General features: G+C 37.4%; 1 protein-coding gene across 3 annotated transcripts in view; it reads left to right on the top strand.

Annotated features, from left to right (window-relative positions):
- Nucleotides 1-17,500, top strand: part of LOC106880937 (outer dynein arm-docking complex subunit 4) — a 41,230-nt gene that overhangs the window by 8,615 nt on the left and 15,115 nt on the right. For all 3 annotated transcript variants that reach the window (XM_089349192.1, XM_089349191.1, XM_089349193.1), the window contains exons 4-8: nt 882-946; nt 5,844-6,012; nt 10,297-10,500; nt 12,155-12,362; nt 17,255-17,335. In XM_089349192.1, the coding sequence (XP_089205318.1) occupies nt 882-946; nt 5,844-6,012; nt 10,297-10,500; nt 12,155-12,362; nt 17,255-17,335 (727 nt within the window). The remainder of the gene's footprint in view (nt 1-881; nt 947-5,843; nt 6,013-10,296; nt 10,501-12,154; nt 12,363-17,254; nt 17,336-17,500) is intronic.

Raw genomic sequence — 17,500 nt, 5'->3', positions numbered from 1 at the left:
GCTGAAAGAAGCCTGTTGTTTGTGTGTGTGTAAGGGGCTGTTTTTGTGCCTATGTTTGTCCCCCACTACTGCTTGACAACTGGTGTTGGTGTGTTTACATCCCCGAAACTTAGCAGTTCAGCAAATGAGACTGATTGAATAAGTACCAGGTTAAAAAACAAGTACTAGTGTTGATTTGTTTGACTAAAAACTCTTCAAGGTGGTACCCCTGCATGGTTGCAGTCTAATGACTGAAACAAGTAAACGATAAATGGTAAGAGATACATATGTATGTGTGTGAGAATATATATACACTGAATTGTGGCAAAATATGGACAGATTCCAGAGTACCGATGAACTCTTATGTAAATATATCAAATTAAAAATTCTACGAGGTATATTACAATGGACAATACCAAGTAGAATCTTTATCTCTCATGTTTCTCCCTATTTTAATTTCTTCTTTGTGATATAATTCTTGGGAAAGAATACATTTGCGGCTGAAGATAGCTTTATACTATCAATTATATACCAATAATGATGCAACAACTATAAATCTTGAAACACGTGTACCGCAAAATCCTTTGTGTTTTGTTTTTATTTTTACTCTTCCAATTTATTCCTTCACCCCGGCCACGATCTGGCATACACAAGTGCTTACAATTATCAAGTATTAACTCTAACATTTACTTTACCTATGTGATATATATATATATATATATATATATATATATATATATATATATATATTTCTACATGTGTGTATTTCATTTGTTGTCTATTGTATCCAATGATGCCCATCTCTTTCATTTATGAGTCTTTCAGTAAAGAGATACACACATAGAAACACATGTGTTCTTATGGTTATATTACTAAAAAAAAAAGATGACTGTCTTATTCAGGTTTCAACAGTGTGAAGCTGCTGGCTGAAGGAGATCTTTCCTTGTTTGAGAGACACCAAGAAGAGGTAATGAAAAATGTTCATTTGATTTTGTTATGTTTTAGGATACTCTTTTACTTGTTTCAGTCATTTGACTGCAGCCATGCTGGAGCACCACCTTTAGTCGAGCAAATCAACCCCGGGACTTATTCTTTGGATGCCTAGTACTTATTCTATCGGTCTCTTTTGCCGAACTGCTAAGTTACGGGGATGTAAACACACCAGCATCAGTTGTCAAGCGATGTTGGGGGGACAAACACAGACACACAAACATATACACAGACATATATATATATACATATATATACGACGGGCTTCTTTCAGTTTCCGTCTACCAAATCCACTCACAAGGCTTTGGTCGGCCCGAGGCTATAGTAGAAGACACTTGCCCAAGGTGCCACGCAGTAGGACTAAACCCGGAACCATGTGGTTGGTAAGCAAGCTACTTACCACACAGCCACTCCTACGCCTATGATCAATATTTTTTTTGCCAAATAAACACACACACTATATACTCCTATGCCTATGGTCATATTTTTTTTGCCAAACAAACACACACACTATATATTCGTTCTTCACTCGTTTTTTATTGTGCTTATTTTATCTTATGTCCATTGTCTGGAAATCTTTCATTACGCATCCATATGCTACTGAATATTTCCTGAAATTTAAATTAATTAGCACATATACTGGCTTAGGAACATTTCCTTGCTTTTGCTTAGAAATAGGTTAGGATTTGTAACAAGAAGGGCATCTGGCCCTAGAAAATCTGCCTCAACAAAATTCTGTCTGATTCATGCAAATAGGAAAAGTGGATGCTAAAAAGATGATTGTGAAGATGATATCCATTAAACACTGTGTTGCTGTTGCTGTTAGAAGTTTTAAGGAATAGAAATATAAGGGTTTCTGTACACAGTTATAATTTACCCTAGTACGCGACTGGTATTATATTTATTTTATCAAGTGTTGTGATTTTTTAATGATATTGTAAACAGTTGTAGTTTAGTTCCAAGTGAATTCTCTCCCAACAGGTTAAAGGTATTCAAGCCATGATTCTACTCTGTCTTTCTAGCAGTATCTTGTTCTGTATTATGTAGTGTGTCCTTTTTCCCATTTTGTAATTATCATGCGATGTGATTTGATGGAAATTTGGCTGTTTCTAACAAGTCAAGCAATGGCATAAATGTTATGTTGTTGATTTGTTAAAGAATAGAAATAGGTAAGGGGATATTTATTTCTGACTTAGAGAGGGATGGGGTCACACATTTTGTGAAAGGAGTGTAAAAAATTTAAGTATTTTATCATCTCCAGTATTTTTATTTTATCATCCCTTGAAGAATGAAAGCCACAGCTGATCTGAGCAAGATCTCTAGACATAAAAGTACATTTTTAGAACTTTTACCCTTTAACATTTAAACTGATCATATCTGACCCAAATTTTCTGCCTGATCTACCCTACAATGTCATTCTAAAAATAAACAATCACATCATCAAAATATTGAAGCTATAAGATAATGCATGATTAATTCAAAACATTCTGGGTTCAAATTCCACTGGGGTTGACTTTGCCTTTCACCCTTTCAGGGTTGATAAAATAAGTACCAGTTGAACACTAGGGTCAATGTAATTGACTTACCTACTTCCTCTGAATTTTCTGGTCTTGTGCCAAAATTTGAAACCAGTATAAATTCAACCTGACATAAAAGGCCCAGGGTGATTCTTTTTGAGACTTTTTTTTTTAAAGTTCATCTTATTTGCCAACAAATATGATATATAATTTCCTTCCTCCTACCCATATATAATCAACCATTCCTGACTTAGATGGTTATCATCTCATTTAAAGCTTTCCAAGAAGTCAGCCAGTTTTCTTCTTTATAAGACCTTCCAAAAATATACAGAATTCTAACTAGGCCCCAACTGCACTGTTTGTTTTGATATGAGATCACTGTTTCGCATGCAAATGGTTGTGGTGCATGTGCCTGGTGTACCCTTATCAGATGGGTAGTCATGATGGGTATATTGGGCTTTGTGTATTTGTACCCTGTGTCACTTTGATGGCATGCATTGCTCAATGACAATAATAATAATAATAATAATGATGATGATGATTTCTTTATTAACCATAAGTGTTTACAGTGAAAAAAAAACATTATGGACAGTACAGGACAAAACAAAGAATGTATGTGTGTGAGTGTGTGTTGTTTTGCATGTAAACAAGACTAACAAAACTATATAAAAAAAAATCAACAATGTGTAATCCTCAATAGGAAGTAGACGTTCAAGGCTGCTCATGGAAAAACTCCATAAAAAAACCATGGATACCCTGACTTTTGGGGCAGGTGCCTTTTTACTTCCTTCTACAGGCATATGCTCAGGGCAGGCCCGTTCACTTTCCCCATTCTTGCCACTTTCATCCACCATTCAGCAAACTGGTTAGAAGACAACACTTCCCTCTCTACCGTTATTTTCCTTTCCAAGGAAAACTTGAAGCAGTTGATCAGGAATTGGTCAAAGAGAAAAGTGTTTGTCTTCAGTCCTTTCAATCTCATCCAACATACAACCTCTTTTGCCATGACCACGAGGCATATAAACACAGTCTTTCCCTCCCAGTTAAAGGAAGGTGGTAGGGTGATCTTCACAATGGATTCAGTTGACAGCTGGATCCATCCCACATGCGACAGCAGGTGCTTGACATAAATCCACAGGTCAGGAATGCTCGGGCACTAGAGTGCATGCAAAACCGTCTCGTCATCCTGAACACATCTCAGACATGCTCAGCTGGATGGCACTTCCATGCCTGTAAAGTTTATCTCCAACAGGCAAAGCTCCCTGGTAGTACTGCCAGGCCAGAGATTTTTGGAAATTATCCATTTGTCCTGGGCCAAACGTTCTCTTGGAAAGAATAGCTAGCTGATCTTCGATGCCCAAGGTCTCCCCAAGAACATCGTTGCACTTTTCCTCCACTAATCCTCAATAAAATGCTTAAGTGGACATTCCACTGATTGCAGTGTCTGATTGGCTGAGGACTGTGAGTGCATGAAAGCATTCCACTTTCCAAATACTCCCTCTCGGTCTTTGTTTTACCCAGGACTGCATCTCTGTTAAAGAAACTAGTCTGAGTGTTGTAAATGAAGAACTGAAGCAGTGTATACTTGCCAAAAAAGCCAAATTAACTAGGTTTGAACAATGGATTAAACAATACTGGCACAACCAATTGTTTAGAATCAACCAAAAAATATTTTGTCAAGAAATTAATGATATAGAGTGTGAAAGATTAGTTCCTGATACTGATGAAAGTTGACAATTCTGGAGTAAGATATGGAGTAAGCGAGAACAACATAATACTGCAGCTGAATGGCTCTGCAGCCTGAAGCAAACAGTTTCTTATCCCCAGCAAGAGGCTATCTACTTCACGGAAGACAAAACTTCAGAAATATGAGTGAAAAGATAAGCAGCAGGACCTGATGGTGTACAAGGATTTTGGATAAATTGATTGTAGAGCGATTTAATGCGTTGATTGGGGGAGAAGAAATCCCAGGCTGGTTGACAAAAAAGATGAACAGTGTTATGTCTGAAAGATGCATCAAAAGGAAATGCTGCTGGCAATTACAGGCCAATTCCTTGTCTCCTATTAACATGGAAGTTACTGTCAGGAGGAATTGCAGAAGAACTGTACAAATTTCTTGATGAGAATATGTTACTGACGGAACAAAAAGGTTGTAGGAAGAGATACAGAAGTACCAAAGACCAATTATTGATAGACAAAATGGTAATGCAAGATTGTAAATGAAAGAGAACAATTTGGGGAATGGCCTGGATTGATTATCGCAAAGCTTATGATATGATTTGTGGATCATCAAGTGCTTAGATTTGTTTGGAATTGTGAGCAGGTGTAAATCACTTCTTATCACAGTAAGAAACTACTGCTTTCAATATTGGTTATTGTTAAGGTGGCAATCTGGCTAAATTCACCAAACATATCTGTGAAAAATTCTTAACATCAGGTGGCAGGATAAAATTCCCAGTTCAACTGTGTTCAAGAGAGATAATATGTCAAGTATGTATGCTTTCTTAAGCAGATTTCATTTGTAATGAAGTGGACATGTAGCATGCATGCCCATTTCCAGATTCCCCAAACAGGTTTTCTATGGTGAAATACCAGTTGGCTCTTGGTCATGTGGTGGACTAAAGAAGAGATACAAAGGCAAGCTCAAGACATCCTTGAAAAAGTGTAGTTTAGAGCAATGTATTAGGGAGCAACTTGCTCAGGATTGCTCACTGAGGAATAGGGTCATGTACATTGGAGTACAGTGCTCTGTACCTGATATGACTGGAGAAGCTAAAGAGAGAAGGGCTGGATGGAAAATAAGGGCCCCACTTAATTCTGATTCTACTGATATAAGCCTCCATTGTATCTATGGATTTCTCACCAAAATTGGCCTAAAAATCCACCTCAGGACCCACAAAGACTAAAACTGATAATCTGGTCATCTTCAGATACAAGAAGGACAAATCTAATACATACACACATGCATGCATATATATATAATACAGATATACATACATAAATTTTTACATATATATATATGTGTATGTGTGTGTTTCAAATGATTTCTGTCTTTCAAATTCACTCACAAGGCATTGATCAGCCCAGAGCTATAGTGAAAGACACTTGCATAAGGTGCCACATAGTGAGACAGAACCTGAAACCATGTGGTTGTAAAGTGAGCTTCTTAACCACATAGACTAAAGAATATTTTTAAGGAGAGGCTAATCTATTGGGCAGAAAAGCATTATTTTGTTCCAGACTATGAGTCTTATCTATTAGGTTGTTTTGTTTTTCCTTTGCTTTGTATTTACAAAATATAAATAAATTCTATCACAATTTGTGTAACACTGTCCATTGTTTTGTTTTAAACTTCAGAAAAATAAGAAACCTCACAGGGAAGGATATCGTAAAATGATACAGAAAGTTGAAGAAAAGAAGACTCGGCAGAGGAAAGTACCTTCTGGAGACCCAAATGTTACAAAGAAATTGCTGGAAGAACTACATATTGACAAAGAATATCTGGAACATTTGCTTTTAGACAAAAGTAAGTGATGTTGATGTTTGTTTTCATGATTCTGAAGATGGTTAGATTAACAGCTTTAGTCTTTGTGGGCTCTGAGGTGGCTTATTACACCAATATCGGCATGAAATCCACTGCTTCAGTGGGGTCATATAATAGCAGAATCAAGACCCAGAGAGACTCTTACTTTCCATGTTGTCTTCCTTTTTCTAGTTTCTCTGATCATTTCTGATTCTGAGTGCTGTACTCTAGAGTACACAGCACTACACCACATTGAGTGATCTTGAGCAAAATGTTCCCTAGTAGACTGCTCTAAGTTACACTTTTTCAAGGTTGTCTTGAGAATGTCTTTGTATCTCCTCTTGATCAACCTCATGATTGAAAGCCAACTGGTAGTTCAAAGTAAGTAAATTGGACAGAAATCTCAAACAAAATAAAAAGTTTTTTGGGAATACAAATATTTCTAAATTATTAATAATGAATATTTTACTTGCTTCAGTCATTGGATGTGGCCATCTTGAAAAATTTAGTTGAACTAATCAACCCCAGTACTTTGTTTTTAAAGTTTGGGACTTATTCTTTTGGTTTCTTTTGCCAAACCACTAAGTAATGGCACTGTAAGCAAATCAATACTGGTTGTCAAGCAGTGGAAGTGGGGGATAGGGGTGGAAACACACACACACACACACACACACACACACTTGAAGGACTTCAGCACAGTTTCCATCTATCAAACTCACTTACAACCTGGATTGATCAACCTGGAGCTAAAGTAGAAGACGCTTGCCTAAGGTGCTGCACAGTGGGACTGAACCTGAAACCATGTGGTTGCAAAGCGAGATTCTTAACCTCACAATCATGTCTGTGCCTATAATAAATATTAATTAATGCTGGTTGCAGGGTATATATATTTGCTATTAATTTTTTGGTCTAATGAAGACAAGCAGACAGACAAGCAGGTAGAAAGACAGACAGCCAAACATGACCTTGTTGGGTTATATTATCTTTCAAATTTCAAATCTTTATTTTTATATAGATGAATCCTCAATTTCACACTTTGCCTGTCCAAAGCAATTTCATAAGTTTGTCCTAAATGTCCATACTTGATTTCAACCTTTAGTTAGCCCTTGTTTAATATGTTCTGAGTAATGTAAAGCTTTCCTTTCTTAAGTCTCAAGTTGCTCTGTTGGGTGAAAAATGTTGGAGACTTGTATCATATATGATGCATGGACACTTGGAAAATACTCTTACTTGATGCAGCAGCTGTGGCATGGAAGAGGCATCATGGCAGGTCCTGCATCAACAAGCTGGTCATGATTGGGGAAGATCTACAGAGGGTTGATGTCACCTTACAGGATGCAGAGGAGCTGGCACAGGACTGCCGGTGAGGGAGAGCACTGGTGAACCTGGTTGGCTCTACGTATGATGACATCTCTGGGATTTCTAACTTGGAATGACCCCATCAAGCAAGAGCGTGAAGTAAGCAAGTATCATGTAATATCTTGGCTTGGCTTTGCTGTGGCTAGTGGTGAGCTCACTGTACATGATGATCTTGGGTAGGCAGTAGTCTTTCATCCTGTCAATGTGCCCTGCCCAACACAGTTGTTTCTTAAGTAAAATGGCTTCTAAGCTGATGACTTCTGCTCACTCAAAGACCTCAGTGTTGGCGATGTAGTCGCTCCAGTAAATGTTGAGGATGGTATGGGGAGCAGCATTGGTGAAAACGTTCAAGGAGTCTGAAATGATAGCAGTAAAGGACCCAGGACTCAGAGCCATATAGGAGTGTTGTGAGAATGATGGCCCTGTAGATACTACCGACTTGGCAATGGTGATGTGGGGTGGGCTGTACTCTTCCTGAGGAGTTGGTGAACGACTTCAGTCTTTTTCAAGCTTATTTCCAGCCCAAAGAGCTGGGTGGCCTCTGCAAAGCATGATGTGAGGCACTGCAGGGCTCTTTCTGTGTGTGTGACAAGTGCAGCATATCTGCAAAGAGGAGGTTCTAGATCAGTTGCTCTTGGGTCTTGGTGTGGGCCTGTAGGCACCGGAGGTTGAAAAGACTGTCATCCAGATGGTACCTGATATAAATGCCATCTTCAGCATCAAGGTATGCAGTGACCTGCTTTAGCATCATGCTAAAGAAGATGCTGAAGAGAGATGATGTCAGAACACAGCTCTGCTTCATGTCACTGCTGTTCTTGTTGGTCTTCATGAACCTGGATGGTCATGGTTTGGAATTTTGAGGGACAGCCAAGCTGGTTTAGGATCTGCCACTAACCTTTTCTGCTCACAGTGTCAAATGCTTTTGTCAGATCGACAAATGTTGAACAAAGTGCTTTGGTTTGCTCCCGGCACTTTTCTTGGAACTGCCTGAGAATAAAAACCATATCTGTTGTTCCCCTGTTGGCTCTGAAACCACATTGACTTTCTGGGAGATGATTTTCAGTGATGGACAGAAGAAGTTTGTTGAGGAGAAATCTTGCTAGAAGTTTTCCTGCAGTGGAAAGCAGGGTGATCCCCCAATAGTTTGAGCAGTCTGACTTTTTCCCTTTGTTTTTGTACAGTGTAATGATGACAGCGTTGTGAAGATCTTGTGGCAGCTTGCCCTGTTTCCAGCATACAACAAGGAACTTGTGGAGTTTAGCATCTAGGACAGGCTCCCTATGCTTCCATATCTCTGGTGGTATACCATCAACTCCTGCTGCCTTTCTACTCTTCATTTGGCCTATGGAACCTGTAGTCTCTTTCAGTGTTGGAAGCTCATCTAGTTCCAGTCTGACTGGCTGCTGCTGGATGTGGAGGATTGTGTTTTCCTGGACAACTTGGTTTGCACTGAAGAGGGCCTGAAAGTATTCAGATCAGTAGTTGAGGATGAATGCTGTGTCTGTGAGAAGCACCTGGCTGCCTGAGCAGTACAGGAGACTCCAGACTTGATGTCTTGGACTGTAAACTGCCTTGAGAGTTTTGTAGAACCACCCCAGTAGCCACAGTATCAGCACACAGCTGGGTTCTCCATGTGAGGTTAGTCCACCACTCATTCTGAACTTCACAGAGTTTGTGCTGCAGAAAGCTGTAGGCTTGGCAAAAGGCCACTTTCTTCTCTAGGCAGGATGGTTGTGCCAGGTATGCTTGGTGGGCAGACCTCTTCTTTAGTAATTCTTGGATCAGTACATCGTTTTCATCAAACCAATCCTTGTTCTTTTTCTTCGTAAACGCAAGGATTTCTGCTGAGGTCTGTAGGATGGTGGTTTTCAGTTGTTCCCATAGGATTCCTGGAGAGGGATCTGAGCAGAAACTGGATTGATCAAACTTTGCTTGTAGGCCTACCTGGAAATTTACTTTCACTTCGTTTCGCTGCAACATTTTTTTGTTGGCTGGTCCTCTCTTTTTTGGTTTGGGCTTGATGTGGGGTTTGAGTTTGCAATGGATGAGGTGATGGTCAATATGGCATTCTATGCTAGGCATCACTCTGGTGTACATGACATCAGACTGGTTTCATCGGCATACTAGGACGTAGTCAAGGAGGTGCTAGTATTATGACCAGGGATGTATCCAGGTTGTTTTTAGAGTGTCTCTTTGCTGGAAGATGGTGTTGATGATGACGAGCTGATGTTCGGTGCAGAACTCAAGCAAGAGGCACCCATTGTTGTTGCAGTTCTCAATCCCATGCTTTCTGGGGACTCCTTTCCAGGTTTCCAAATCTTGGCCCATTCTGGCATTGAAATCTTCTAGGATTATGACCGTATCATCGACAGGGTTTCCCTGGAGGAGTCTGCACAGGTTTGAGTAGAATTTGTCCTTGTCTGCTGGGTCTGCTTTAAGGGTCAGGGAGTAAACACTGAAGGTCGTGGCATGCTGCTTGTTTTTCAGAGGGAGGTGCATGGAGATGATGCAGTCTGAGTGACCTGCTGGTAGGGTTTCCAACTTGGAGGTAATGGAGTTCTTTATCATGAAGCTGACCCCTAAAAGCTGTCTTTCTGATGGTGGTTTGCCTGACAGGGTGTATCCAGCACCATGTTCTTTCAGGCTGCCTTTCTGTGGGGGCCGGACTTTGCTAAAGGCTATGATGTCAACATCTAGCCTGGACAGTTCGTGAGCAATGAGAGTGGATTGGCGTTCTGGGCGACCTCTGTCACCTGAGTCACGAATGGCTCTGACATTCCAACATGTGATCTTCAGACCTTTCGTAACCTTTGGAAGGTGTGTGAAATCTTTCTTTGTCTGTCCTGTATATCATGTGATATACAGGACAGGCAAAGGGTTAATGAAATTTGATCCTCAGGTCTTTTTTACTTTTCTAACTTTTTTTAGCTTTGACAAATTCAAAGATAGATTTCAATGATGAGACAATTCGCAACTTAATAATAGATGAGCTTGAATACCTTGATACACGTATGAATTTTTGGCAGCAACAGAAACCTTTGTATTCTCATAGAAGGAAGACTACAGCCAAGAGTGCAATCCTCCGCAGTGGCAGCAAAGACATTCTCAACCGTCTGGAAGAAGTAGACGACCGTAAGATAACAGACTTCTTTTCATTGGCATGAATGGTAGAGCACTAGACTAAATGCTTTGCAGTGTGTAGTTATGTCTCTTTGTTTTTAGTCCTTTAGCATTTAAAATTGCCATATCTGGCTCAAATTTTCTACCTGTATTATATTCGATTTGGCTAGATCTGGCTTCTCACACTACCCTACAATGTTCTAGACCAAACATCATTGAAATTGCATTATTAATTCAAAATAGTGTGAATAACAGAGTAATCTGAATGCTAAAGGGGTGGAATTCAAGCCATGCCAGAATTTACTTTACTTTTCTTCATGTTCACATTGATAAAATAAATATCAACCATTCATGGAGGCTTTTTATTTTTTATTCATAGCCATGAATAGAAATTAGTTAAAATCCTGAATTTCAATCTCAAATTGATACACCACATATTTTTATCTGCTTATTTAGGGTATTGAAGCAAGTATTTCTTCCTATGCCTTCCAGTCAGTTAATCAGGTCATCCCATAAGTTCTGTCCGATTTTACCTTTTTCAAAATTGAATGAAATTTAATAGTATTTTAGAATGTCTAATGGAATTAAAAATTATTTTTATCCATTTGTGTACATATAAACTAATTAAGTATTATTTTACAGAATAATAGAATTAAAATTTCTTTGATTAAAACCCTTTCTAACATGAAAGTATCCGAAGATATTTAAGGCACATAATGCTTTACGAGTACAAAAAAGGAAACTCTGCAGCCAAAGCAACTCGAAACATACACTCAGTTTATGGGAAAGAATGCTTGAATGAAAGAACTTGCAGAAGATGGTTTGCAAAATTCAGAAGTGGAGATTTCAGCCTTGAAGATGAAAATCGAACAGGATGTCCAGTTGAGTTTGATGATAAGCTCCTTGAGGCATTACTTGAAGAAAACTCTGCATTATCAGTTGAAGAATTGGCAATAAAGCTTAGTTCAAACCATACAACTGTTCATCGTCATTTTCAACAACTTGGAAAATGGGTGCCTCGTGAATTGTCCAAAAGCAACCACAAATCCCGAGTTGACATCTGCTCTTCTCTCCATTCTTGCAAACTCATTTCACCCTTTTTGGATAGACTTATGACTGGTGACGAAAAATGAATCTTCTACCGAAATGTTAAACGTTGTAAACAGTGGCTTGGTAAAAGGATTACAAAGGTGTAATTCACTTTGAATTGTTACCACCTAATGCAACAATCAATGCTCAAGTCTACTGTCAGCAATTAGAGCGTTTGAACCAAGCTTTGAAGAAAAAAAGACCTGCTTTAGTGAATCGAAAAGGAGTGATGTTTCATCAGGACAATGTGTGACCCCACACTGCAAAGATCACATCACAGAAGATCGAAGAGCTTGGTTGGGAAAAAATTCCTCATCCACCTTATTCTCCTGACCTTGCTCCTTCAGACTACTGTTTGTTTTGTAGTTTACAGAATCATTTGGGGGACATAATTAGGAAAAGTACATTGATGATTAAATTTCAAGTAAAAATAACATTTGATCACTTGTTTTCTTTATTCAAAATTTGGACAGAACTTATGGGATGACCTGATATGTTTGTGATATATGACTGTTCTTATGTTACATTTCATGTTTAATTAAGAGATCATGCAATGCTTTTGTTGATTCTATTGCAGTTCTACTTCAAGGAAACTTCAGAAGGGCTTTGGAGAAAGCGAAAGGTACTCTCAAAATAGTCGAAGCCTGTCCTTCCAGTAAAGTACCTGAAAAAAATTTGTTTATTGCTAATCTTCACAGTTGCATTGGTAATGCTTACATGGAACTTGGTGAGTTCCAACTTGCAGAGAATCATCACATTAAAGATCAATCTATATCAGAGGAAAAGTAAGAATCTGTTTAGTTGTGTTCTTGGAATTGTTGTTGTTGTTGGTGGTAGTGGTGGTGGTGGTGGTGGTGGTGATATAAATTCTTATTGTTATTGATGTTGTTAACTCTAATCAGTTTTGCCTGAGCAGTTATGTGGCTATCATAAGCATCCAAAATCAAGCACTGTTGAATAACCCATACCTTTCACATCCTTAACAAGTAGTTCCAAATAACTAGAGACCATTTTGTTTGTAATATACTATCACAGTATATTCCTATTTTGCTTTGCAATAAAGGAAATGACTGCTTGAATGCTGAGGAATTGCTCTAAGCATTGTGCATGCTTTATACATCATACTGTGTAATGCACTGTTTTGTTGTGTGTGCAGTGCCATCTGCTATGGATGCAGCATGCCTGAATATTTAAGATGTTTGCTTTGCAATCACCAGGTTCTGAGTTTAATTTCATTGCATTTGAAAGCCTTGGATTGACCCAAGCCTTCTGAGTATAACTGGATAGACAGAAACTCTGGTAGCTCATTGGCTGCATTACAATTCAACCTTTTCCTATGCTGTCATATTGATTATGCCTGGGTATTATGTTATGGGTATACATTTTTGTGGAATATTCAACCATTTACATGTTAATTTAATGAGCAGGTAGTTCAGTTGATTGAACAAATGAATACTCATTTATTTTATATATATATATATATATATATATATATATATATATATATATATATATATATATATATATATATAGCGTGGTTGTTGCCAGAACTGCCTGACTGACCCTCATGCCAGTGGCATGTAAAAGGCACCCACTACAATCTCGGAGTGGTTGTCATTAGGAAGGGCATCCAGCTGTAGAAACTTTGCCAGATCAGACTGAGCCTGGTGCAGCCTCTAGCTCACCAGTCCTCAGTCAAACTGTCCAACCAATGCCAGCATGGAAAGCGGACGTTAAACAATGATGATGATGATGATGATGATATATATCATAAATGAAAGTGGAGGATAAACTTTCATTGGTGAAATTCGTTTATCAAAATTCATATATGGTATCAAAATACATAGAAGTAGATTCATCAAAATTTTTAGGTGTCAAGCATTCCAATATTACAAGTCAACGATGAAGTTAGATGAGCAGTGGTATATAATACCATATATATCCTTACGATCATTTCAGGAAATTGTGTTTGTATTGGGCAAATCTTCCAACCAATGCAAATGGCCACTTTTCCCTCATCAGAGGTACATTAAGTGATTAAAATATTTTTTAAATAGTTTCAAAATAGTTTTTAAATATTATCTACTTACAGCGCATAGGAGGGTTTCAGAATAATGTTATAGTTTTTAGAAAAGTTTATAAAGATGTTGTAAAAATCTTTGTAAAATGAAAAATATTTGTAAAAATAAAATATTTGTGCCAATAAAGATGAAAATATCTGTAAAAGTAGAGTGCAGAATTCAATAAAATTGTGAATGTTATATTGGATGAACATTTTCATATAAAAGAAATGAGGACAATATTTCAAGTTCAACCTAAGTTAACAGTTTAAATAAGCTGTTGGATACATTAACAGTTAATTCATCATTGGGTGAATCCATGCACGTGGAATGTTGGTGGGGATAATTCAGTAATTAAAATGATATCTTATAATTTATAATTTGAGCACTGTCCAAGCGTGATCATTGCCAGAGCACCAGCTGTCTGGCTTCCGTGCCAGTGGCACGTAAATAGCACCATTTGAGCGTGATCGTTACCAATGTTGCCTTCCTGGCACTTGGGCATGTGAAAAGATATTCGAGCGAGTTCATTGCCAGTACCACTGGACTGGCTCCTGTGCAGGTGGCACATAAAATACACCATTTCGAGCGTGGCCATTGCTAGTACCTCCTGACTGGCCTTCGTGCCGGTGGCACGTAAAAGCACCCACTACACTCTTGGAGTGGTTGGCTTAGGAAGGGCATCCAGCTGTAGAAACTCTGCCAAATCAGATTGGAGCCTGGTGTAGCCATCTGGTACACCAGTCCTCAGTCAAATCGTCCAACCCATGCTAGCATGGAAAGCGGACGTTAAATGATGATGATGATGATGAACGATTGCAAAGTTAAAACCTTTTACATAGAAGGTTAATGGGTTCAAATTTGATGCTAAGATTGCAAATCACTAAAATGCCAAATACAAAGAATTTTATGTTTAAATCTTACAATAAATCAACAAATTGTTTATATTTCAAATATTAAGTTGATCAGATCGAAGCAAGGTAGGAAACCAAGATTATTTTATATATATATAAAAATTTATTTTAGGCAAGTCCATTTTCATAAGTTCAAATTCTAGCCTAGCTATTTTATAAAAAAACTTAAACGTAGCTAAATACTTATGCCTACATACAATTATAACATTGGAGATTTTATTACTTAAAATTTTCCTATCTGTACGAAGTATACTGATTGCTTCCTTAGTACATAATTTGCACTTTCTTGTATGTGTCCTGTATGAGGTAGTTTCCAATATAATTGACCAGTTTAAGCTAAATTCCTTATTCTGTATTTTCAGTTTATTAATATACGTAGCCAGCGCAGTTGCATTTTTCATTCCTGGATTTGAGAATGAGCTGATATACCCTATATATCTTATTTTAAAGTTCGTAGTGCTCCCTATGTATACTTTCTTAGGTTGATTGGCAGTCACAATCTCAACCTTGTATACCACATTTTTCTTTAAGCAGGAACTCCCTAATGGACACAAATCGCAATTCTAGTAATTGTAGCTTTATTCCGGTTACTCGCCCTTGTGTGTTCATTATCTATTTTATTATCATTACTATTTATACTGGAGCTACCCATATTCCCATTATTCCTAAATTTAAATCCATTATTCCCTGTGATTATTGATCCTAAATATGAGAGTTTTAGTGGTTATAAATTATATAATATCCTTTTAATTACTGTATTATCCCCACTAACATTCCACGTGCATGGATTCACCCTATGATTAATTAAGTGTTAATGTATCCAACATTAACTTAGGTTGAACTTGAAATATTGTCCACATTCCTTTTATATGAAAATGTTCATCTGTTATAACATTTATGGTTTTATTGAACTCCGCACTACTTTTATAAATATTTTCATCTTTATTGGCACAAATATTTTATTTTTACAAATATTTTTCATTTTACTAAGATTTTTACATCTTTACAAACTTTTCTAGAAAACTATAACATTGTTCTGAAACCCTCGTATGCTCTGTAAGTAGATGATATTTTAAAACTATTTTTAAAATATTTTAATCACTTAATGAACCTCTGATGAGGGAAATGTGGCCATTTGTATTGATTGGAAGATTTTCCCAATACAGACACAATTTCCTGAAATGATTGTAAGGATACATATGCTATTATATACCACTGTGTAGGTGCAATAACCCAGTGGTTAGGGCAGTGGACTCGCGGTCAGAGGATCGTGGTTTCGATTCCCAGACCGGGCGTTGTATGTGTTTATTGAGCGAAAACACCTAAAAGCTCCACAAGGCTCCAGCAGGGGATGGTGGCGACTCCTGTTGTACTTTCGCCCCCCAACTTTCTCTCACTCTTTCTTTCTGTTTCTTGAGTAATGCTGTGATGGACTGGCATCCCGTACAGCTGGGGGGAACACATATGCCATAGAAACCAGGAAACCGGGCCCATGAGCCTGGCTAGGCTTGCAAAGGGCGCATAAAAAAAAAAAAATTATGTACAACTGCTCATCTAACTTTAATGTTGACTTGTAATATTGGAACGCTTGACACCTAAAAATTTTGATGAATCTACTTCTGTTTTTTGATACCATATATGAATTTTGATAAAGGAATTTCAGCTATGAAAGTTTATCCTCCACTTTGATTTATTATATTATTTGCTCCTATAGAGTGCTGATTAGTTTCGCTCCAGCAAAAGTTTACCTTATATTTTTCTGATATATATATATATATATATATATATATATATATATATATATATAAGCCATTGCACACATACATTGCAATGGATATATTCTGTAAGAATTGAAACCAGTTGGAAATTATATATTTAGATGTATGTTTGGAATTAGTAATCTTGAAATGATTTGACTGTAAAAATATCCTTTGGAATTAATTTACTACAATATAAAAGGAAATAAACATCTTTTCTTCTTATTTTTCCTTATCTCATGTCTCATGTGGAATATTTCTAACATATTCTATGCATATACATGTACTTATTATATATATATGTGTGTATGTATATATATATATATATATATTTATATATGTATGTCTGTATCTATGCATGTTGTATATGTGTGTATGTGTGTGTGTATGCATATATGTGCATCTGTGTGTTTGCATGAATGATTGTGGATTTCCTTCATCTTCACATATCTTTGTTCACTGCTTGTATATGATGGTTTTTGCTTGCTGTGCTGTTTGCTTGTAGTCCACTGCAAAAGCATCTTTGCACTTCTTGATGCGATTTGTCAAGCTACTCAATCTTTCTAAACAAAAGGCTCATTGATACAGTGTCATAAACATGACCAGGTGTTGGTCGTTCAATAGATTAGGAGATTATTACCTCTCCTGAAAGCAAGTGAGTGTTGGCAACAGGAAAGGCATCCAACTAGGTAAGTTAACTGAAGTTTGGATAAAAACTTTCATCTGAATGTTTGTAGCCTTGCAGCACTCATCTTTATTTTTACATGTTTATGTACAGGTATGGTAACACACGAAACTCTTATCCTTTGCATCACTCTGTTGCTTCTGCTAAATATTAATAAAATTATGCATGTTTATGTATTTATTTTGTTGGCTCAGGGAAAAGTATGAGAAGGTCTTTTTTAAAGTGATACTTTGTTTGAAATTCTTTTCAATATTTTTGCAGTAAACAAGACAACGGGCGAGCTGTAGACAATCTTGGCAGAACATATGCAAGATGGGGAAAAAACAGAGAAGCCATTAAAATGTAAATAGATTGCTTTGTACATAACTATAGCTTTATATGTGTGCACCCTAATAACTCATTATACTGTCAGAAATAACAATAACTTTGTAAGCGACTTGTACATTTGTATGTTACTTTGTATTTCTATTGTGTAATCATAAACCATAATACTTTGATTACATGCAG

This window comes from Octopus bimaculoides, chromosome 3 (assembly GCF_046866305.1).
Source record: "Octopus bimaculoides isolate indiv1 chromosome 3, ASM4686630v1, whole genome shotgun sequence".
Taxonomy (NCBI): Eukaryota; Metazoa; Mollusca; class Cephalopoda; order Octopoda; family Octopodidae; genus Octopus; species Octopus bimaculoides.
Note: the sequence above shows the minus strand (reverse complement) of the source record. Positions and strands in the feature narration are given on the sequence as shown.